Here is a 24,638-nt window from a genome sequence, read left to right as displayed (position 1 = left end):
CAGTTAGTAGTGTTCCTGTCCTCCATTTAGCTTTCCCTACCTGTTAACTTCAGGATTCTGACTTGGATCAGCCTGTTCCTGCTTTCTTATATGACCCTTTAGTACTGCATTGGGAAGTTCTGCGGCTGTCACCACAGCAAATGCCTTACCCCAATGATTTTTCCTGTCTCGATCCATAACGATATTTATCCAGAGAATTAACCCCTTCAGTACCACCTCACACCCAAGTCCTTGGGCCTGAAAAATATTAAGACCTAAATCGAAGTTGTGAGCAAAAAAGGACCTATAGGTGAAAGGTGGGATAGGGTTCTCTTTCAATAGTTCTTAAACCAAGAGCATTAATATCGTGAGATACACATTCAATAAAATTTGTGCATCAAGGGAAAAAATTTACACTAGTGGGCTAGACCCTCTAAAATGTATTGATTTTGGAAGTAAAGTGCTGCCCTTCATCATTCTACACCACCGAAAATCCTTGTCAGGGCTAGTTATGGCCATCTCATATCCAGTGGCGGATTAAGTAGACCATAGGCCCTGGGCTGTTCCCCAAACTTGGGCCCCCTTCACCACCACCACCACCCTGCCATGTGCTTGCATTGAAAAATAGGTGTTACTATTCCCCTGGTCAGGGGGCTGCGTCCCTAAAAAGGACCGTCTCCAACCATCGCTGACAGGATCATACTGTGTAGGGACACATCCTCCCGACAAGTGGAATGGTAACACCCATTTGTTTATTAGTCGGGGACTACACAGACTTTGTGGAATACAAGGATTCTCTATAAATCCAGTGACTCACAGTTGCCACTCAGATTCTAGTCATTCTTTTTCTATTTTCTTCTCCATCTGGTCTAGACCTCATAATGACTTCTCCTGGCCGCAACCCATTTCTTCAGAATATGCCACTCAGAGGTCTTCAGCGCCTCACTTTTCCTACATTTACACACCTCTAAACTAAGAAAAAATTCTCATGGTGCTACACACTATGTCCCTAAATATTCTAGAAGCACACACTACAACCCTGAATATAGGTACCATACACTACGCCCCTGAATAAAAATGTGTCAAACACTGTAAAGTAAAGCACCACACACACACACCATATAGAGGTACATAGCGGGCGTCCGAGTTCATAATACTCCATGTGCTGCTACGTACTTTATTCTAAGTTTGTTTAAATTATAATCAATATACACTAGTATTTCTGTAAACTTTCTGCATTATGGTGACCAATTTATCATGGTGCATAAAATAAATATCTCTGCTCCATCTGCAAATAGCATTTGACAACAAGTAAAAATAGACTCAGGAGTTCATAGCCTTTTTGCTGGCGAAGGCAAAAAAAAATTAAGTGGTGCCCCTGCCCATGTGTGGGATGGGAAAGTGTTGGAATGAACTTTATACATTCTCTGCCAAAACAGCGCCCCCTGCAGTCTGGAAAGTGTTATACACCAGGTAAAGTCCTCAGATCATCTTATGGATGGTGTTTCCTAAGCTAAAATAGAGGCTAAATAAATAAGGCTAAGTTCACATTACCGTTACTATAAGTTTACCGCTCTTCCGTCAGAGGAGAGGATCAATACATTAAAACGGAAAGCAGCGGTTCCGTTAGAATTACCATTGATTTCAATGTTCCAAATGGTAATTCTTTTGTCTCAGTTGCTTTCCGTTCGCGAGGTTTCTGTTTTTTTGAACGGAAACAAAAGTGCAGTCTGCAGAACTCTTTCCATTCAAAAAAACGGAAACCTAGCGAACGGAGACAAATGGAAAGCAACCAATACAAAAGAATTACAATTGAAATCAATGGTGGTTCTAACGGTACTGTTGCTTTCCGTTTAATGCATCAATCCCCTCTTCCTCGGACGGTAGGGAGGCAAACTGATCGTAACGCCAGTGTGAAAGAAGCCTAACCTTGTATTGGCATTGTAGATTTATTAGAAAGTGCAATTTCCCAACCCTTGAGAGAGCCCAACATTCCCATGTAGGTCCTGCTTATAACGTCTGACTAAGGAGGACTTCACATGTAGCATTTTTTGGAAACCACCGCATGTGTTTTTGTGGCATGAAACACTGTGGCCAGATATTAGCTGGAAGTCAATGCTGAAATATAGAACACACTACAGTGTGTTTTTAGGTGGCGTTTTATTTCGGCAGTCTTTATCTTTGGGCCGATTGGCAACTTTTTCAAAAACGCAGCAAGTGGTTGGATTGACTTTTCCCAGCACAAGTGTCGTTTCTTCAACCATAGACCATAGGATTTTTTCTCCTCTTTAAAAAACCGCATCAATGTTTGTGGCATTTTTTTTTTAATGCCTTTTTTTCCCTCAAAAAATAGTGTTGCAAAGAGTAATCTTTGAATCACATGATTTGCAATGTGAAAAACGCCACAAAAAAAAAAAGCAACAAAACACAACATTAAAAATAAAACGCATTTACCATCTTATTAAAAAATGTAAGTTCTGTTTAAATGCAGTTTTTTGCCCCCAAAAAAACCGCAACAAAGTGAAGGAGGCCTCATGGACATTTCCATGCATTACCTGAGATTTTTAAAGCCTATATTTGACACATTTGAAAAAAACGAGTTAAAACGCATGTCTGAAGACTGAAATGATTTCACTTTATTTCACAAATATCTGTTTAGGGTACATGCACACCAAGGACTGTCACAGAAAAGAAGTCTACGTGCTCATAGCAAGGAGGGCCAAATGAATTCCTTTGGAGAAAATCCACAGATACAACCGCATGATGAATGCTTTATTTGTTCTTGGTGTTCCAGGCTTATTTTAGGGACGGTCCCAGGTTCATCTCATCGGCTGGGTTCTTGTAGGATCTTTCAGTCTTGCAATCTTCAAACTAAGGTCTAGGGTAACACTACATTTTTCAAAATGCCTAATATTGAAGCCACGAAGGTTACTCCTGGAGTAAGAAATATAACCAGTTACCGTCAGATGATGGTATCTTATTCCACATTGCCCACATAGGTCTATCATATCCAATAAAAAAAAATAAAAAATACAGATCCCTTCCTGAAGACATTAGTACATTGTATAGTAATGCATTAGCAGCTCTATATATTTACTGTTCCGTAGGGAACAGATCTCAAACTTCATTCCTTCTGTATGTAACATGCACCATCTTACTGTTGAAACCTGTGACGTTCATGTGAACTGACCATATAGTTTGTAAATTGGTGATTCTTCCCATCAACCTGGTCTACACGACCAAAATGACAAGGCTTTATGGAGGGGTGCAGCCTACTGACATTGACACCTCAATAAAATGCCAATATCCCCCTTTAGAAAAGTTTTGGATGACATTTACAGAGGTTGGAAAGGGGCTGTATAGATAGTACAATACCTGCCAACTTTAAAAAATTAAAGTCCCTAAGTAAAGACTACAGGAGCAATTTATTATAAGTGAGGCACCAAGGGTCATGTTAGAAGGAAGGACATAAAAAAACAAACTAATAATAATTTAGTCATTTGCAGTACAGTTGGTAGAATTGGTCTTTTAATAACAAGATAGGCGGCATTTCTTACCACAGTGGAGGGTGAGCAGGGGTAGGAGAATTTTGCATAAGCTGAATCATCTGCAAGGAAAAAGGGTCCATGAATTATTTGAATACTGTGCAATGGCCTCAAACTTCGTGCCAGAAAAAAACATTTAGTCCATTAAGTGTATATTAAAATTCGAGAAACATTTTTCACGTCTTATTTTTGTGCCGAAATATCTTCGCTTAAAGTTAAAGGCCCAAAGCCTAAGGATGCACTACTGAATGATTTTGATAACATGTTCTCTTTTGATTTCTGTCCGGTGGAGTAATGTCATGGAGGCCAAATCACCAAATATATCCATCTCCCTTTATATAGACAACTCTTACCAGACTGGACTGGGGCTTCCTGGGCCCACCAGGGTAAAGGATTCTGATGGCCCTCTGTATCTCTACAGAACACGTCCACTTTTTTTTTTTTCAAATATATTTTTATTCAAAACCAGAACAGTTACAAGTATGCAATGTGTATCACACATACAATAATACATACACCAAATAACAATGTGTTCCAGCATCAAAATTATTTTTTCATTTTACTTGTCATCATTAAGTTACAAGGTATGCAGTAAAACAAAACACAACCAACAATTCCCTTCCCTCCCCCCAACTCTTCCCCATCTCGGTGAACATTTTCTTAACTAGCCACCAGCATGCCTAGCGTGCCCTGGATACTCTGTGAACTATACCATGATGTGTGTCGAAATGTGCGCATGAACATCCCTATCTCTGCTGTGGGATAATGTTGCTCTATGAATTTACGCCAAGTTTTAAAAAATTGTTCTGTAGACCTTTCTTTGTGTCTTTCTAGGTCCGTCTTATCATACCCCAATAAAGTCTTGAGAGTAATCACTACCTCCGCAATTTCCGGGACCGATGCCTGTAACCAGTGACGCAAGATGCACTTTTTGATAGCCAATAAAGCCATATGCACTCCTTTCCGGGCCACTAGAGGTGGTCCCTCCCCCCCTGGATCCAGAGGAATATAGTGAAACAACACTGTCTGTGGGCTTGCGTGCACCTCCTCCCCCCAGGTATCTTTAATAAATTGTAAAGCCCGATCCCAAAACGTGCGAATTTGTGGGCACAACCACATCCCATGAAGTAAATTGGCTTTATGTAAGTCGCATTTAGGACAATTACGCAGATAGTGTGCTGGAGCGTCCCTATAGGATAAATTAAAGGCGTATGTCGCTCTGTGCATAAGCCTGAAGTGCATCTCACGCCACTGTTCATTTACCATGACCTTCCTCACCCTCTCCCATCCATCTCGTATTTTGCTGGAGATGTCTGGATCCTCCAGCTCCAACTCCCACGTTCTAAAGCAGGAAGTACTAAAGGAATCAAGATGAGCATTCCGAAGTTTACCATATAAACTTGCAAGACTTCTCCCCGCACCACCCTGCGGCACCATCCCATCAAATGCTCCCCGTATCTCTACTCCATCAATATTGCGGACTTTGTTTTTACATAACCCTGTTATTTGAGCATATTGCAAATATTGATTTTCCCTCAAATTGTATTTGCTAGAGACCTCCTGCCACGTAAGCCATCTCCCCTCCTCAACATTCATGAGTTGGCCCAGGACCTTGATCCCTTCATCTTTCCACTGCGAAAACAATTTATTCTGACTCCCCTGTGGAAACATAGGGTTATCCCACAACGGCCAGAATTTAGAAAGACCATACGGAAGACCAAAAAGCTTCCGCACCGCCTTCCAGGCGCCGATTGTATCTTTCAGCAACAGACTTGCCTTAACATTATTAGGCAGTTGAGCATATGACATGTGTAGCAGGGCCTGCAGCGGAACCGATCCCGCCAATTCCTGCTCCAGCTGAACATTGGAGTACATATTAGTGTTATGTATCCAATCCCCTATATGTCTGCAGATGGCCGCTAAATTGTAGTATCGTATAAGTGGCAGCTGAATACCTCCATCCACTTTGGGCAGTGCCAATTTTTTATATGCAATCCTAGGTCTCTTCCTTTGCCACAAGAATTGTAAAAATGCTGTCTGTAATTTCTGGTTATCTAGGTGCTTGATCAATATGGGTATGGTCTGCATTGGATATAACAGTCGAGCAAAGCTTATCATTTTTAAAAGAGCAGCCCTCCCAAACAACGACAATGGCAATGACGCCCATCGATTTAGTTCCTTATGGATTTTTTCAAACAAGGGTGAATAATTTAGCTTATAGAGAGAAGAGGGAAATTTGCCTATTTTAATCCCCAGGTATGTAATATACGATCTAGCTATTTCCACCGTGTCCTGCAAGGGTGGTCTTGCCCCTGATTCCTTCAAGTAAAGTAATTGACTCTTTTGCGCATTGACTTTATATCCTGAGAAGGACCCGAAGTATTTTAGCTTCTCCAGCACCCCCCCCAAATGATCCCCAGGCGATTTCATAAACAACAAAAGATCATCAGCAAAACATGTTAGCTTGACCTCCTGGCTGCCAACCATAATCCCTTCAAAATCTCTGGATGACAAAAGATGTCTCGCTAGCGGTTCCAAAGCCAAGTCGAACAGCAACGGAGACAGGGGGCATCCCTGCCTTGTTCCCTTCTGTAAATGTATCGGTGCTGACAAAAAACCTGCAGTGAACACCCTAGCTATAGGTTCTGAATATAACGCTTCCAGGTAATTCCTGAACAATCCTTGTATCCCAAATCTATCTAGAACTATCCTCAGCCAATCCCAGTGTACATTATCGAAGGCCTTTTCGGCATCTAACGTTAAAAGTGCTGGCGAATCATGTCCCTCCATATTAGAATTCCTCATTGCGTCTTGAACCGCCAAAACCGTGCGTATGTTTTTGACCGCCGACCTCCCCTTGACAAAACCCACCTGGTGTGGCCCGATCAAATTAGGGAGAAACATAGCCAACCTATCTGCCAGTATCTTTGACAATATTTTAACATCCTGATTTATCAAAGAGATTGGTCGATAGGACCCCGGGTTAGCCGGGTCTTTCCCATCCTTGTACAATACTTTAATATAAGCTACATTGCCCGACTTCAAGAATTCCTTATTTAACAGCATACGATTATACACCGGCAATAAAATGGGCGTGACTTCCTCCCTCATAAGTTTGTAAAAATCACTAGAAAATCCATCTGGCCCTGGCGCTTTGTTATTCGTCAATGATTTAATGGTCGATATTATCTCTTGTTCCGTGATCAATGCGTTTAATGCTTCTCTATCAGAGTCCGAGAGTGATGGTAACGCTACGGATTCCAGAAACTCCCCCCCCTCATTCCTCTCCGAAATGTCCTGTGCATATAGCGCAGTGTAATAATCTCCCAGTATACCATTGACGACTTTTGGATCTTTCTGTACTTCCCCATTCCCATCTCTCAACCCCCCTATGTGAGTCGGGCGAAATTGTCCTTTCGCCATTTTAGCCAGCAGGGAACCTGATTTGTTCCCATATCTGAAAAAATGCGCAGTTGTTTGCTCTCTCTGGAACCTTTCTTTTTTATCCAGCCACCTTTCAAACTCTGCCTTTGCCATGAGCCAGTCCCCCCTAAGCGCTAATGTCGAGTTTGCCAAGTACGCTGTGTATTTCATGCGAAGATTTCTGCTAGACTCGTTATAATGTTTGTTGGTTTTTCGTTTAAGCGACGCAACATAAGAAATGACCCTCCCCCTCAGCACTGCCTTGGCTGTGTCCCAAAACAAGTGGCTGTTTTCTCTATGAGCTTGATTTTCCTGACTATATTCCCCTAACCAGCCCTTCAAGCAGGATTGAAAGGATTCATCAGTTGCCAGAAATGCCGGAAATTTCCACAATATATCCGACCCCCTTTTAAACGTATCTGCCAAGATCAAAGAAACCGGTGAATGGTCTGATATCACCAAGTCCTCTATTCGAGCACTGAGGATCCTAGAGAGGAGCACCGGAGAAGCCATAAAATAGTCAATACGCGACCATGCGGTATGCGCATGAGAAAAATGAGTGAATTCTCTACCTAATGGAAATTGTGTTCTCCATACATCTACCATGCCCGTGGAAGACATTAATGGGGCCAAGACTTTATCATGTGTTCTTTCAACCAACACCCTACCATCCCCCCTTAACACGTCCACTTTTAATTTTACCATAATATTTATTGCAATATATTACCCAAATCGACCCTAGCAGAAAATTGGCTTTAAATGGGGTTGTTATCTGCTGGGCCTTTTGGGCCCATTATTGTGCCAGAGCCTGGACCCACCAGAGGATCCGCTGGTTAATCTGGTGGTCCAGTGCCAGCCTGACTGCCATTATTTAATCCAGGTACATCACTATATGGCAAAAAATACAGCATGTGGACAATATAACACCTACTGTATGGACTTGTTGGACACGACATTCCAAAACAGTTTATATGGCGTTGGGCAAATTTTTTTCGGCTATAACAGACTCCACTATTCTAGGAAGTCTTTCCATAAGATTTTGGCGTGTATCTGGGCATTTGTGCCCATTTAGCCAGAAAAGCATTTGTGAGGTTGGCACAAATGTTGGGGGGGGGGGGGGGTCAGGTCTAAATCGCAAATCTGCATCCCAATTCATCCCAGAGGTGTTGGACTGCATGCAGCCACTTAAGTTCCCACACACCAAACGCCTCACACAATGTCTTTATGGAGCCCACTCTGCGCACAGAGGCACAGAGATGCTGGAACATGAAAGGGCCAAACCCCAAACTTACCACAAAGTCGCAAGTAACAATTTTGCAAAAGGTCTTTGTATACTGTAGTATTAACTTTACCCTTTACTGGAAATAAGGGACCAAACCCTGAAAAAACAGCCCTAGACTATTATCACTCCTTCACCAAGTGTTGCAGTAGGCACTATACATTCTTGTAGGTAGCGTTCTACCGGCATCCACCAAACCCAGATTCCTCCATCAGTGCCAGATAGTGAGACGAGATTCATCATTTTATGCTGCTCTAGAGTGGCGACATGCTTTACACCACTCCAGCTGAAGCTTGGCATTGTGCATGTTGACCTTAGGTTTGTGTGTAGCGCCCAATGAAAACCTATTTCACAAAGCTACAAAACGCAAGTTCTGGTACGGATGTTACTTCCAGAGGCAGTGTGGATCTCTGTAGTGAGTGGCACAACAGAGGATAGGTGATTATTACATGCCACGTGCCCTAGCACTTGGCAGACACTGTCTGTAAGTTTGTGTGGTATACTACTTCGTGGCTGAGCTGTTGCTACTATTAGATGCGTCCACTTCACGATAAGTACTCACAGGTGACTGGGGCAGATCAAGAAGATCATAACACTTACAGGTGACCAGGCCTCGCAGATCAAAAATTCCATGAATGGACTTGAGGCAAATGTGGCATCCGTTGACACCCATACTACTAACAATGTTTGTCTATGGAGGTGGCATGGCTGTGTGCTTGATGTTATGCACCGGTTTGTAATAGGTGTGGATAAAACACCGGATATTGGCCATATAGTGTATGTTGTTGTATTTAATAAATTGAAGATCCGATTCCTGGTTATAAGATATGATGAACTGTAGGATAACATCACTCATTATGTTTCTCTAGCAGCAGAGTCCATAGCTATTATGCTGGTACAGAGGCAGGGAAAGGACCATAGAGCTATCTGTATATCTATGATAAGGTATTTATTCTATAGATTTTGAAGCCTAACTGAGCTTCAGTCACCAAACACATGTCTTGATTTTGAATACATATATACAGTATTGGGTAAGACACATTACCTGTATAAAAATCACGTATGATAATAGAGCTGTCCTGATAGAGTAAGGCCCGTCTGTCTAGGAATGATGTGAGGGTAATGCAGACCTCAGCGTTAACAGCCATCTGTACAAAAAAGGTGATGGTTACACGTTATTCAGATGTGATCTCATTTATTGTGAACATAGAATACAAGGCAGAGGAGAGGCAACGTGTTATCTCGAATACTCACAGATGCTACATAAAGATGCACGTGATTGTCTTTGAAATCAACATCAGATATCGAGCCGGGTTGCAAGTTCTAAAAGAAGAACAAAACAGAATAGACCTTCAGCTGTGTTTATAGTGACCTACTTGTGACAACGCTTGTAGTAGGACCATAAGAAGAGCTCATCTCTAAGGGGCCTTCCTTAGGCTAGACCTTTAATGCGTGATCGGTGGGGTTCCACCCGTGGGACCTCCACAATCAGCAGAACAAAATCGTAACACTTCAGCTCTGCGCTGTGGTGCCTGGCAAATCAACGTCCATAACCATGGCTGGTATGGCAGTTCAGCCCCTTTCACTTGAATTAGACCACAATAAGGATTGAACACGACAGAAGGCCACTCGGGTCATTTTTCACGGCATCCGAGTGGCACCAGATAGTTTTCACTGACCCATTCACTTTAGTGGGTGAATAGGGTCAGTGAAAACTGACCAGACTGCCCCCGATCCATGGAAAGATAGGACACGTCCTATCTTTCCATGGAGTACGGACGGGACCTGGCCAGCACACGACGATCGTGCGCATTAGGCATAAGGGTGTTTTCTTCTAGAATGAATGCCACTCTCTACATCTCTACACACCATCCTACCCCACCAAAAAATGAACAACAACTTTCATCCTACCTTGTTACGACTCTCCCTTCTGTCTTTAAGAACTCTGTCCTGCACAGTCCTATATCTGATCTCTTATCTTTGTATGGAACATGAGGTGCAGGCTTGAACACACACATTGTAACCATACTTATTAGATTAAGATCAGCCGAACAAGCTGATTTCGGCACAATCGGCCGACCATCTAATGTGTGTGGGAGTGTCCTGACTCTTCCCCGACAGTAGATGTTAGCAGAGAAGGACCGGAGAGTTGGATTTCAACATGCCTGATCATTTGGCAACAGTTTCTCCCCTGAGAACAAGAGATATCCAGCAGCAGCTTATTCCCCTCTCCCCATTCAGAATACCAGTCCGTCTCAATTAATTAGAATATCAAAAAGTTAATTTCAGTAATTCAATTCAAAAAAAGCGTCTCTCATATTCTATAGATTCATTACACACAGTCATCTATTTCCAGCATTTTTTTCTTGTAATGTTGATGATTATGGCTAATCGTTAATGAAAACCCAAAATTTAGCCTCTCAGAAAATTTGATTATTATATAAGCCCAATTTAAGAAATTATTTTTAAATACCAAAATGTTGGCCTACTGAAAAGCATGTCCAGTATCTGCCCTCAATACTTGGTCGGGGTTCTTTTTGCATGAATTACTGCATCAATGCGGCGTGGCATGGAGGCGATCAGCCTGTGGCACTGCTGAGGGGTTATGGAAGCCCAGCTTGCTTTGATAGTAATTCATGCAAAAGGAGCCCCGACCAAGTATTGAGGGCAGATACTGGACATACTTTTCAGTAGGCCAACATTTTGGTATTAAAAATAATTTTTGAAATTGGGCTTCTATAATATTCTCATTTTCTAAGACACTAAATATTAGGTTTTCATTAACTTACCATAATCATCAACATTAAAAGAAAAAAAGTGCTGAAAATAGATCCCTCTGTGTGTAATGAATCTATAGAATCTATGAGTTTCACTTTTGGAATTAAATTACTGAAAAAATTTACTTTTTTGATATTCTAATTAATTGAGAGGGACCAGAATATGCACGGCTTGGTGAAGACAAGAGTGCATGTGTATTGGGGGGGGGGGGGGGAATCGGGAGGAATATTTGTCAGCCGAACAAGCAAGCGGATGACAGCTACCTAATGTGTATGGGCAGCCTAAGCCCCTGTAGGGAGTGAGTGGGGCAATTAGAGGAAAAAAAAAGTGTGCCCAGATCTGTGAGCCGGACAATCCAAATTACTATCAAATAAATATTTGCGCTTAGCACCCAAAAAATTCTAGACATACAGCAGCAAGGTGCACCGTTTTAGGCACAGTGTAATGGTTTTATGCAGTATCCAAATTATCAGTTTAATAAAAGTATAGATAAAATTCTAGGCCCTTTGGTGGTCTACTTTGGTGAAGGAGTGTATGATAATATATCTTTGGTGGTCTGGGTTATTTAAGGGGATAATTATAAAATGCCCTGCCTAGTGGTCGAAGGAAGTGAGGCTTATTGCAATAGCCCTGGAGTCCATGGCAGTGAAGGGGCTAATGCCAGCTTCCCTGGTGGTCTGGGGTACTAAAAGGGCTCAATGTCAAAATCCCTGGTGGTTTAGGGATTATTGCATCATACCTGGTAGTGTAGGGGTTAAAGCCAGTCTGTCAGTAGATTTTATGCTACCAAACATCTGACACCGCTAAGTAGCTATCGGTAATAGATTAGGGACAGGTCATGTGCCTTGCCTGCCAAACTAGTAAGTGCCCAGCATCTAGCGCTTCAACCCCTCCCCTGTCCTGGAGGTTTGGCGGGGAGGGCATTTGTCAGAATAAACTTATTTTCCCACTAAGGCAAGCAGTTGCCCGATAGCTTCCTAGCAATGTCAGCTATTTAGTAGCGTAACATCTACGGACAGACTCCCTTTAATGTCGATGCCCCTGGTGGTCTGGGGGCAGTGAAGGGTTTCATGACTGGTTAGTGGTCTAGCAGTTCACCCATCTCTATAGGCTCCAGCACTGAAGCGGTGGCAGGGAGTTCAACACTGATCATTCCGCTTCCTGTTCTAACCACAAACTCCTCAAAAGTCCCTGGAAAAGTTAAATTTTTTTTTAGGTACATATATCACAATTGGATCACAATTGTAGCACAGTCCTTGGCACCAATTCTTAAAGGCTATGTACAGCTTTGAAAATTGCACCAATTACACTGAAAAGTTATTTGAATTACATTTTATGAAATTTTTTTTACTTTGAGATACAGCTGCTTTGTATCCTGTATATAGAGCAGCTGTATCTCACGCTGAGACCTGAATCCGTCAGGTCAGTTATGAACTTAGATGTGATTGATAACAGCCTGATCCAGGGTGGGACACACTGGACCCGCGGTCACTAAACATGTCAGTCCCGCTGACCTGATAGATTCAGGTCTCATCGCTAGATACAGGATACAAAGCAGCTGTATCTCAAAAAGTAAAAAGAATCTTTAATAAAACGTAATTACAATGTTGCACAAATCAGATACATTTTTATTTAATAAAAACAAACCTTTTTTTTCCAAAAGGTGTACACAGCCTTTAATAAAGTGCATTAAAAAGATACATTTTATGGTCATTCCATGTCATTTATAGACACTTAAACTTAACGACTTCCATTACCGTCATTACACACAATCTACGGACACTCACCTGGTAGACTGATCCTCGGTCAATCGAATACCCAGTCAGTTCTTTAACGTCAATAAGTACCATATTAGTTTGATTTAGACTTCCTATGTAACTAAAAAGGAAAATAAAACGGAGACACGAAATAGGAGAATGATTATCTATTATTGACTTCACTAATATGACGTCTTAGGCCTGGGCTACAAGGCAATGAAAAATTGAGGTACAATTGCAGTTATAAAGCCTAAAACCAATTCTTACCTTGCTTTTCTCACCGCAGAGTTTCCACTAACAACACAGACCAGAGTCAAGAATACGACTATTCTAACCATGAACCTATATGTGCAACCCCCAATATGCCTAACCCAATGAGAATGAAGACGGGGGGGGGGGGGGGGGGTGACATAAGTTTTTGTGAATACAATGATTTTTTTTTTACAATGGATTTTTAAAGCAACCAGAGTGAAGTCTTTACACCTGGACAATATGAGATGGAGCTAGCAGAAATGAAATAGATGTGCAATGTATAGACAAATTTGCTGCCAAAATTGAACTCTATTTAGCAAATTCAGGGTCTGAAGAAGGGGGTTGATAAAAAATAATAATTCAGGAGCAAAAATACTAATCAGATATCCAAGATGGGACTTGGAGAACATACAGTCCCTATAGTGTCCTATTTCGAAGGTGTAAAAGGGGACATCTGGTTTGAATTTTTTTTCATTTTCAAATACCCTATTAGGGAATTCTGAGCTATAGGGGGGGGGGGGGAAGAGAGGCTACTGCTCAGGACTCATCTACTAGCCAGTGAAAAGTGGCTACAAAAAAAGCACCTCCTGCTCTGGAGGACCCAGCATGACCATAGATTACATAGGCAGGCTAATGACTGTAGTGTAATGCTTTATTTCTCCTGTGGTGGTGCTGCAGGGAAATATAAAATTTTCTGCCAGGTTACAGCAAATTAAAACCAGCTTACTTTTGGGGGACCCATCTAACAAAACAGGACTGTCCAAATATTCCAGAGTAGGGCAATAACTGCAGAAGTTTACCTGGCACAGATATCAGTGTAAATGACGTGAGCTACACCTTCAGTACAGGTATCAGCCCTTGTAGTAATATTCAGTAAGAAAGGAGCGTCTTCCTCGGTTACCTCCGTGTTGAATTTAGCTGTGAGCTAGAGAGAAACATATGGTCATTCTATGAATCTAGGAAACATTATTGGTGATTGACGCATTACATTTCTGATTATCGAGATTTGACAGCTAATAAATCTGTTAAGGATAAGAGAAAAAGCACAGAAATTGCAAACAGTTTTATTTCAATTGAATTGTTCATAATACAGGAAAATTACAGTAATATTACAAACATTCACCAAACATTAAGACCCATATAATGCTGCCCAATAACACCTAGTATAAAGAAAGTCTGTTTCTAGCATGGCAGTGCCGCCATCAGGGCGGAACAGGAGGTACTGCTATCAGGTGGCCTGCCTGCCAGCTCTCTCAGTAGAAGCCTCCACACATCCTGAATAAAAAAAAAGAAAAAAAAGAAGAGCTCCCCTAGTGGTGGCCTCAGGCAGCCAAAGTTTTCTCATTTGTGTGTGAAGGAAAGCTGGGGATTTGTAGCTCAGCAAACAAGCGCTAACACGGGTGCTCGTTCGCAGGATTAAAGGGCCTTAAAGGGGTGGTCCAGGCATGGACAACTGATGACTTATCCACAAGATAGGTCATCAGAATACGATCGGTGGGGATCTGACACCCAGAGCCCGCATCGATCAGCTGCGGCTGTCCATGCTGGAAGCAGATGGCTCCGGTCACGGAAAAGCGGCCGAGCTACAGTTCTGCAACTCTACTCGTATTCAAGTGAATAGGAGCAGAGTTGCTGTTCTGCAGCACGGCCGCTATGCAGTGTACGGAGCCATCTGCGTCAGATTTAGAATACTACATAACATACTGTGCTTGAAAGCAGCCAATCAGTGCGGGGTCTGGGTGTCAGACCCCCACCGATCATATACTGTTGACCTATCTCCTGTGGTCATCAGGGGTTGCCCATGCCTGGACAACCCCTTTAAGCACTGTGCCTCGTATTGCGGTCACCATTTTCTCTAGGGAAACCTGCAGGCAGCTAAAGGATGGCTTGGTTGTCCTCAGATAACACGGCCTGTCTAAGAAAAGACAGAAAAAGCGAACGGTGGTCAAAGTGGCAGTGTTCAGCCCCGACAATATAACTGTACGAAGCACTGAGATTTCTGTTAGGGTGCCCCTGTGGTGGGTCAATGGAAGTATAAACATACAATTGCAATCTTACCTGTACCAGGGGGTTGCCCGTCCCTGTACTGGACAGTTTATAAACCCCAAATACAACGGGCAGGGACAGTCTTTGAACCAGCATCCTATTATCTTTGTTTACAGTTATACACGCAACTTCATTATCTCCTAGATTCACAACTATCTCAACATTGGTGTCCTCGACGTAGACCACCCGACCATACTCCGTCATGGCTTCAATGGCCGCTGTTGTGTCCTAATGGAAAGATGACAGACACTTACTGTTCCAATTCCATTAGTCAGAGGAGTGAAAATGTACTCTTATCATATTCGAGGGGTCTATATGAAGCCCCCTGATTACCTGTGAGGATGAGTAACCCCCTCGTGAGTTCTGAGAGAAAGACAGCCATATTGCTATTTGGCCAAGCAAATCTATTTTATCTTGAGTTAATTCGGGGCCCTTCAAAATACCAAACATAACGTTTGCTGTGACGTCTATCTCTGCTGAAGAGGGCACAGTGGGCAAGAAATAAGAATAGGACTTTCCTGGAACTGGAGGCAAGTTGTCAGCCTGCCAGTGTACTGTACCATCTGTGGGCGAGACCATAGGAAATGTGAACAAAAAAGGTATTAACCAGTTCATTTTACCCCCATTCATCAGACAAGCGTAAATTAATTTCAAACACACAGCTCTTTATAAATGCCCTTTTCCAAATTACATTCCCATCATGCCACAGGATTGAGCACACATTTCATTCATAGATAGAGTTAAAGATAGATAGAGTTAAAGATAGATCGAGTTAAAGATAGATCGAGTTAAAGATAGATCGAGTTAAAGATAGATCGAGTTAAAGATAGAGTTAAAGATAGATAGATAGATAGGATAGATATGAGATAGATAGATAGGATAGAGTTAAAGATTGCGCACCCTACAGACAGGTAAAGCTGTTAGGGTGCCCATACACGCAGCGGCCCTGCTGCAGCATTATGGCGCTCTGCTAAGAACCGCACTTTGAAACAGCAAGTGGTTGCACTGCAAATTGCGGCGGTTTTCCTATGAGTTTTCAGTCGTGCAGCTCGTACAGGTAAAGCGCCATGAAACCATCTTCATAACCTGTACAAGCTGCGCAGATATAAACCGCATTGCAAAAAGCACAGCCATTTACAGTAAAACTGTCTAGGCACAGGAGAGCTGACTGATCCTCTATACTACACCACACAGGAGAGCTGACAGATCCTCTATACTACTCCACACAGGAGAGCTGACAGATCCTCTATACTACACCACACAGGAGAGCTGACAGATCCTCTATACTACACCACACAGGAGAGCTGACAGATCCTCTATACTACACCACACCGGAGAGCCGACAGCTCCTCTATACTACACCACACAGGAGAACTGACAGATCCTCTATACTACAACACAGAGGAGAGTTGACAGATCCTCTATACTACACCACACAGGAGAACTGACAGATCCTCTACACTACATCACACAGGAGAACTGACAGATCCTCTACACTACATCACACAGGAGAACTGACAGCTCCTCTATACTACACCACACAGGAGAGCTGACAGCTCCTCTATACTACACCACACAGGAGAACTGACAGATCCTCTACACTACACCACACAGGAGAGCTGACAAATCCTCTACACTACATCACACAGGAGAGCTGACAGCTCCTCTATACTACACCACACAGGAGAGCTGACAGATCCTCTATACTACATCACACAGGAGAGCTGACTGATCCTCTATACTACACCACACAGGAGAACTGACAGATCCTCTATACTACACCACACAGGAGAACTGACAGATCCTCTATACTACACCACACAGGAGAGCTGACAGCTCCTCTATACTACACCACACAGGAGAACTGACAGCTCCTCTATACTACACCACACAGGAGAGCTGACAGCTCCTCTATACTGCACCACACAGGAGAACTGACAGATCCTCTACACTACATCACACAGGAGAGCTGACAGCTCCTCTATATAACACCACACAGGAGAGCTGACAGATCCTCTATACTACATCACACAGGAGAACGGACAGATCCTCTACACTACACCACACAGGAGAGCTGACAGATCCTCTATACTACACCACACAGGAGAGCTGACAGATCCTCTATACTACACCACACAGGAGATCTGACAGCTCCTCTATACTACACCACACAGGAGAGCTGACAGCTCCTCTATACTACACCACACAGGAGAACTGACAGATCCTCTATACTACACCACACAGGAGAGCTGACAGATCCTCTACACTACATCACACAGGAGAGCTGACAGCTCCTCTATACTACACCACACAGGAGAGCTGACAGATCCTCTATACTACATCACACAGGAGAACGGACAGATCCTCTACACTACACCACACAGGAGAGCTGACAGATCCTCTATACTACACCACACAGGAGAGCTGACAGCTCCTATATACTACACCACACAGGAGAGCTGACAGATCCTCTATACTACACCACACAGGAGATCTGACAGCTCCTCTATACTATACCACACAGGAGAGCTGACAGATCCTCTTTGAAAACTAAATAGCTTAAGAGGTCATTTTAAATGAAACAAGCTGAAAGTCACATCATGGCTGACGTTAAAGTATAAATCATTTGTGTCGAATTTAGGACAACAGGAAAAAAAAATTCATAAGTCTACAATACCTTCATTAATGGCTCGTTCAGTCAGAATTGCATTCACAGTTTCCCAAATACTAAAGTTTTTAGCCAGAGCTACAGCACTAAATATGTAAGATAATGTATAAGTATCCAGAGTCCCGAAATCAGCAGCTTGGATACAGTTCAGACCACCTTCTATCAATGGTGCCTATAAGAAATATAAGATACAATATGAAACACAAGTTGACCATCTCTAACTTTGCAGCTAGTCGTCTATTGGCATTAAGACTGATCGGTTTATATTGGCGGTATGCTATAATTTTATGGTAACTATGTCTGGTACCGTATTTCATGAGCTCCATTCAGATCAATATCCCAGGCAAAAAAATAAAAAACACAGTATAGACAACTTTTTATCATAGCAGCCCCTAACTAATGGTCTATCAAACTGAATTTCCTGCTATGCTGGTGCGGTCCATGATTTTGGCCAACACACTATGTATCACTACCCACTACATGGATCTCATACCCACTTTAGTAAAAATGTTCGCCTTCTGAAAAAATAAAAACAAATTTAGGCCTCATAAAAACGATAAAATGACTTCCTTTTGCAATGTTAAAAACTTTCCTTCTAGGCCTTATTACATATTGTTTTGTGTCTTGGAGTCTAACATTTACTCACCGTAATGCTGTAGAAATCAGATTGCAGTAATCGTTTTACCACATAAGCTGTATAACGGAGATCATTATTCTCTTTATCCTATGAGAAGAACATTATGGTTATATCCACGAACCTCCAAATGTCAATGTACTGTAGCAGATCGGTTTTCCCTTTACTGGTGGTTTCAAATCTAAGTGCCATAAAATGGCTCTAAAACTAGCCAGGGCTGTATAACCAAAGCCGTAGAGTCCTATAACAAAATGAAAATAGGGCAACCCACTTGCTATTGGACCCTGACCATTGTTCAGACAAACTAATCCTCACATGGCCATCGTTGTGGGTCAGCTAAAGGAGTACTCACTCCTCTCTTTGTTCCAACCAGGTCACAGGCATTTGGCCAAAAACAGAGTTTGGACAAAAACCCCTTAACCCCGAGCAAATCGGTTCATATAAAACATCTTCTGGTCCCCCGATCAGTGGCCTGGCACATTGAGCTGATCTAGGAGTTGACGCAGATCATGCAAGGAGTATGAGCTATTAAATGTAATTTATAAACTCTTCATTTAAGGGGTTGCACAGGATTAGAAAAAAAAAATAGGTCTGCTTTTTCCAAAAATGGCACCACACCAGTCCACAGGTTGTGTGTGGTATTGCAGCTCAGCCCTGTTTAATTCCACAGAGATTAGCTGCAATACCAGACACAACCCATAGGTTGGCACCGATTTTGGAAGAAAGCGGCTATGTTTTTAAATAAGTACCAGAGTTTAGCTAGGTTGATTATTCCATTGCATCCCATATAATAGATAATCCTATAATAGATCGTCTAAGTTCATACATAAGACTCTATCTAGGATACCTTAAGTAACCATGACCAGTAAAAACCTATTTCGTCACTTAATGATACATATCGGAGTTGTCACATCTCACGTCAGATAGGGTCAGTTACCTGGGTGGTAAATAATGACCCAACAGGACGGAAGCAGCCAGTGTCCAAGTTTTGTTTTGCCCCCAGTAGTAACAGTGTCTGTTCTTGGATACTCTCGTCAATAAAAACAAATTCCTTCATCTGCTCAAACGTATAAAAGGTGTTTATATCCAACCTAAAACAAAGAACACCATTATTCCATAAATTTAAAAAAAAATAAAAAAATCCAACACAAGGGTCTTTACTTTAATGAAAATTTGTACGAATGAGACGTAGGACTTTACTGCTTCCAAATTGGTTTCATCTATAACTCAAATTTTTCCACTTTTTTTTTTTTTATCAATCTGGTCCTTACCCTTTTGTAGCAGCACACTGACATTAGGGTGAATGTATTACTCTGCCCTTACCAAGAATTCTGCACATACGAATTACGGAAGACAGAATACCGTCCACCCGTCGTTCTGCAAGCAAGTTGTCGACCATAACCTTTGAATAAAAACATAGCCAATGAAAACCGCTTCATTATTAATGTAACAATTTGCCTACACTGACAAAGTACTACGGATATCATCTTTATTATGGATATATTATAAAAGTGACGAACACATGAAAGCTGCAGCACGTTCACGTAGACTAGGGATCTACTCAGAGGAAAGGTTATAGTTAAACCAAGTCCTAAGCCTTCTTCCAGCTCAACTGAGAAATTATTTATATTGCCTTTAGGGAGGACTCTCTCGGTAACGGAGTCCAACGGAGCCTGTATGGTAATGCAAGGAGGTAGTACAAATCTGTACTAAATGTGCCAATGTGTATGAGCTCTAAAACTGGCCTTACACATGAAATAAGTCAGCTGAACTTGCAGATTTTTATAAGATCACCCGACGATCTCGTGCTTTTGGGGGTGTCCGGACTGTCTCTAATGTCAGATTTCAACATGCTGATCCTTGTTTATTTGGGAGAGTAGCCACCGCTTGGTGTTATAATAGGATTAGGGTGGTGGTCACTGGTGGAATGTTTGGTCAGGGATTCAGTTGATTGTTTCCTTGCCATCGGGAGTACTCCAACACCAAAGAAGTATGTAGACTTCTTTGACTATATCCAAATTTTCCTGTATTTATGCTGCGATTGTGTGGGCATCCTTGGCACAGCATGTTAGAAGGTCCTACTTACCAACACTCAGATAACTTTTTGCTTTTTCATAAAGTTCATCATCTAAACTTCCAATGAATTTGAAATATTTGAGCAAATATACAATAGGAAGCAGGCGTGCCAAGTTCTGTTCACAACATCCATCTGGCAGTGACAGCAGATTAGCAAGATTATCAGCCATAAGACCTACAGTGTCTCCTGCATGTGTAAAAATAAGATTTAATATATTAGTTAGGAGAGAAATAATTCTTAACATATTTCATCACGAATTAAAGCGAATGTATAAAATCGGAAAAGGCCAGATTTATAATGGGTTCTTCTTATACATTTTTGTTTTTTTTCTTGTGACTATCCATACAAAAAGAAAAAGAATCTTGAAATATTTCAGCTTGGTGCACACCAAATAGACTGACATTTATTTTTTTCTGCGACTCACTTGTCAGCTTTGCTGTGTAGAATGGATCAGAGTCAGTAGAGTCATCGCAAAATAATTATAGGGCAGGGTCAGCAGAGTAATTTCATCACCATTAAAGGGCAGGGAATTTAATACACACAAGTAGGGCTCTGCACGCAGTCTAAAATATTCTGTTAGCTACTAATAGCCAAACTGCACCGTATTTTTTCATGCTATTCGGGCTAATCGTGAAGCAGACCTGACCCCATACTATGCTGTCCTTAAACAACGAAGTATAGTATGGTGACAGATCTGTTTAGACAAGGTTGTCCGAGATTAGATTCTGCTTTATAGGGTCATTTTTTTTCCCCCCAGAAACAGTACAACTCATCTTTAGACCATGTCTTACATTGCAACTTTTCCACATTCATTTAAATGCTATAATACCAGACACAGGGGAGCATGGTGGGCTCAATTTGACTCGGGTCACATCAGCATGGAGTTTGTATGTTCTTCCTGTGTCAGGGTGTGTTCACACCCTCAGTAAAAAAACGTCTGAAAATTCGGAGTTGATTTCAAGGGAAAACCGCTCCTGATTTCCAGCCTTTTTTATCAACTCACGTTTTTTTTACGGATGTTTTTGGAGCTGTTTTTCTATAGTTAATGAAAAACTGCTCCAAAAACGGCTCAAGAAGTGACATGCACTTCTTTCTCGCTGGCGTGTTTTTTACGCGGTAGTTTTTCAAAATGGCCCGTCGGAACACAACACCGTATTTCCCATTGAAATCAATAGGAAGATGTTTGCAGGCGTTCTGCTTCTGATTTTTCTGCCATTTACGGCCTGAGAAACATCCGGAAATAAACTGTGTGAACATACCCTAAGGGTTAACCCCAAGTTGTTTGGTTCCCTTGAACACTCCTAAAACATACGCTCTACTGTAGCTCTAATCACAAAATTGTTCAAATTCTTGAGATGATGAAATCAGATTGTGGTGAAGGAAGAGATTAGTCTAAATTCGGGGTTCTGGAATATATTGGTGCTATATAAAGAACAGTAAAAACTTTATATGATAAACAATAGCCTTTTATCCTATTTTCTAAAATTATTAAAACCATTTACTCACCTACGACCGTTAAGTATAACTTAAATGAACCTTCCACCAAGTAATCTGGACTATCAATTGTAACTTCTCTTTCAATGGTTGAATCTTCAAAAAAAAAAATAAGTTACTTTTCTCACCATTAGAAGTGATGGCAATTTGCTAGGATATGCCATCCATTTCTGATTGGGGGAAGTTTAACTGCTTGGACCTCCAGCGATCCTCAGAATGAAGGGGCCGCAGATCCTTCAGATAAATGGGGTTTTGTTGCAAGACTTTAAAAGTACCAGTTCTCAATCTCGGCAGGTATCAGAGTTTGGACCCCCACGGATCATAATGTTATGGTACAAACTAGCCATATACCATTATATTTTCCCACATGGAACACGCCTTTAAAAGACCTTGTTGATGGAATTAAGAATAAAATATCAGTTTTCATGCACAGACTACTATGTAGAATGGGTAAAACTCAGCTTGATGGTAAAATATTATAGAAAGATCTCAACTAGTTGGCAGCCTTTTTCAGTTGAATAGGAGATTAAATGTGGTAAATTAGTACTCCTAGGCCGCGGTACTAGTTTGGCTGCGCATACATTAAATGGAATACAGCTGAAGATCATTTTAATCAGTACACCGAGCGCCTAATGTTATTCAGTTAAGATAATCAATGGCACTCAATGCCAATCAGCAGCTGCAAAAGTAAAAGCAATAATATAGTGCATAAAAAAAGACAGATTAAAAAAAAAGCATGAGAAACCTAATAATGCCCCTCCACAAAACCCATATTAGCCATGTTCTTACCTTTCACGATAGTCAGGTGACTGGATGTGAATTCTCTTTTTATTCCTTCAGCCTAAAAGAAGAATCAAAAGTGGAGACTCAAGAACTTAACTCAAATACATGCTAAATTTCCTAATAATCTGATCACCTCCATTTAGTGAGCTTGCACATTACAGCCGTTAAATAACGCAATTTCTATAGATAAATAAATTTTTGTGCCCTGCTAGATTTTCTGGGTCAACTTTACATCCTGTTGTGAAGTGGTCATATCTAGGAGCAACACCATCTGTAAGCTTGTAGGACCTGCTTTCAGACCCAGACTGCTGTTTGGGAAGCAGTAGGTCCTACAAAAGAGCTGGTCTTTGGGCGCTTCATGGATTGAGGTTCCATGGCTGAGCATTGGCACTCAAATATGAGATCACCATGGCCAAACATCAGCTTGGGTGGTATATAGTATATAATCTTTAGATTGCTCCAGGGAATGAATTCCCTCTGATCTAATGATCCAAACTTTACCCTATGACAGTCTGATGGTCAATCTGGCTTGATATAAGAGGGAAACTGTCCAACTGAGCGGAACCAACACTAAAACTTGGTGTAGGAGAAAAGGAGTCTGCTTTTAAATATTTGCTTCTTCATTCCAGTGAATGCTCTTTCTTATAACAAACCACACACCTGTGTCAACTGGACATCAGGATAGGTTTTAAGCTTCTGAATGTATTTTTCCATTCACTGACAGAAGAGATATTGAAAATGGTAAGAAATTGATAAACAGTAGATTAGAAAGTTACAGGACTTTCCCTACACATTAAATAAGCTTTATTATAAAACTCAAATTCCCCTTCATCTTATTGAGTTTCTAGTCTATGTTTTTTTTCCCCAAAAACGTAGTCTTTCTCCTTTTCTTCTGCAGGATTTCTCCCCATGCTTGTTGAGTGATAACGCTCCTCCTGGGAGGGGTCTCAGAGGTGTGCACTGACCAATCAGAAATCTTCCTCTGCTGATCCCTGTCCAGTTTATGCTATTTCACTGAAACTTTGCTTGAGAAACTACAGCTGCATCCCCCTCCTCCTGGTCTCCTATCCCCATCTAGTATACTAGATATTATTTTTGGTGACTGTAAAGGTTAAACTTCCTCAGAGAATCTGCAATTAGGAAAAGAAAATAGGATCCTGAAAGGTGACAGTATTAAGATATTCAATCCATCTAAACACTACGGATTATGCAAAACTAAAAAAATAAAAAAAATGTATATATCTATCTCAATTGCAACAGAAAAGTTGTACTCCTACCTCTACAATGATGACTTTTTGGACTGTGTCTTTACGTAAAGCCTCAGAAACGCCATTATCTCCATCACATGAATCGGAAAAGTGCGTTATCGAGGCAGATGCTGTGATGTTTATATCACCTTTAAATGACATATGAAGGGACCAATGACTTAGTGTGAATCAACCAAAAGAGAGAGTACAGTGCACAGGTCAAATAATAAAATCCATGCACAATACTCTCTGGGAGTTGTGCGGTTGTCATGGCATCTGTACTGCCCAGAGTACAAGCGCCTTTCTCCCTGCCCAATCAGTTTGGGTAGGAAAGTACAACTGGAAGCACACTTTAATTAATAAGCTAAATTCTTACCCAAAGAGATAAAATCCAGGCTCCACTGCTTAGAAATCCTTTCTCCATTACATATACAAACTTCATCATCGTCGTCATTGTCATCGTCGTCGTCGTCTTCACTTAGAGAATTCAACACAAAACCATCAGAAGATTCAATTGTAAAACGGACCTAAAAGAAAAGCAAAAAAGCACGGACAGTCATGTCTGGAGACTTGTGAATTTAAACAAAACATTTCACATAAAACTTTTATAGAGGATCTGTCAGCTCTCCTGTGTGGTGTAGTATAGAGGAGCTGTCAGCTTTCCTGTGTGGTGTAG

General features: G+C 41.5%; 1 protein-coding gene across 1 annotated transcript in view; it reads right to left on the bottom strand.

The window, feature by feature from the left end:
• LOC142663872 (ovostatin-like) overlaps positions 1-24,638 on the bottom strand; it is a 57,871-nt gene that overhangs the window by 3,719 nt on the left and 29,514 nt on the right. Inside the window, exons 20-36 of the mRNA XM_075842705.1 lie at positions 24,339-24,489; positions 23,993-24,111; positions 22,722-22,773; positions 21,945-22,028; positions 20,448-20,624; positions 19,685-19,763; positions 19,299-19,452; positions 18,374-18,451; positions 17,737-17,899; positions 15,393-15,622; positions 15,072-15,287; positions 13,814-13,938; positions 12,792-12,882; positions 9,481-9,549; positions 9,272-9,374; positions 3,537-3,586; positions 41-237 (exon numbers count right to left, since the gene is read on the bottom strand). Of these exons, the coding sequence (XP_075698820.1) occupies positions 41-237; positions 3,537-3,586; positions 9,272-9,374; positions 9,481-9,549; positions 12,792-12,882; positions 13,814-13,938; positions 15,072-15,287; positions 15,393-15,622; positions 17,737-17,899; positions 18,374-18,451; positions 19,299-19,452; positions 19,685-19,763; positions 20,448-20,624; positions 21,945-22,028; positions 22,722-22,773; positions 23,993-24,111; positions 24,339-24,489 (2,138 nt within the window). The remainder of the gene's footprint in view (positions 1-40; positions 238-3,536; positions 3,587-9,271; positions 9,375-9,480; positions 9,550-12,791; positions 12,883-13,813; positions 13,939-15,071; positions 15,288-15,392; positions 15,623-17,736; positions 17,900-18,373; positions 18,452-19,298; positions 19,453-19,684; positions 19,764-20,447; positions 20,625-21,944; positions 22,029-22,721; positions 22,774-23,992; positions 24,112-24,338; positions 24,490-24,638) is intronic.

The sequence above is a fragment of the Rhinoderma darwinii genome, chromosome 11 (genome assembly GCF_050947455.1).
Source record: "Rhinoderma darwinii isolate aRhiDar2 chromosome 11, aRhiDar2.hap1, whole genome shotgun sequence".
Lineage (NCBI taxonomy): Eukaryota > Metazoa > Chordata > Amphibia > Anura > Rhinodermatidae > Rhinoderma > Rhinoderma darwinii.
This window is presented reverse-complemented; position numbering and strand designations above follow the sequence as displayed.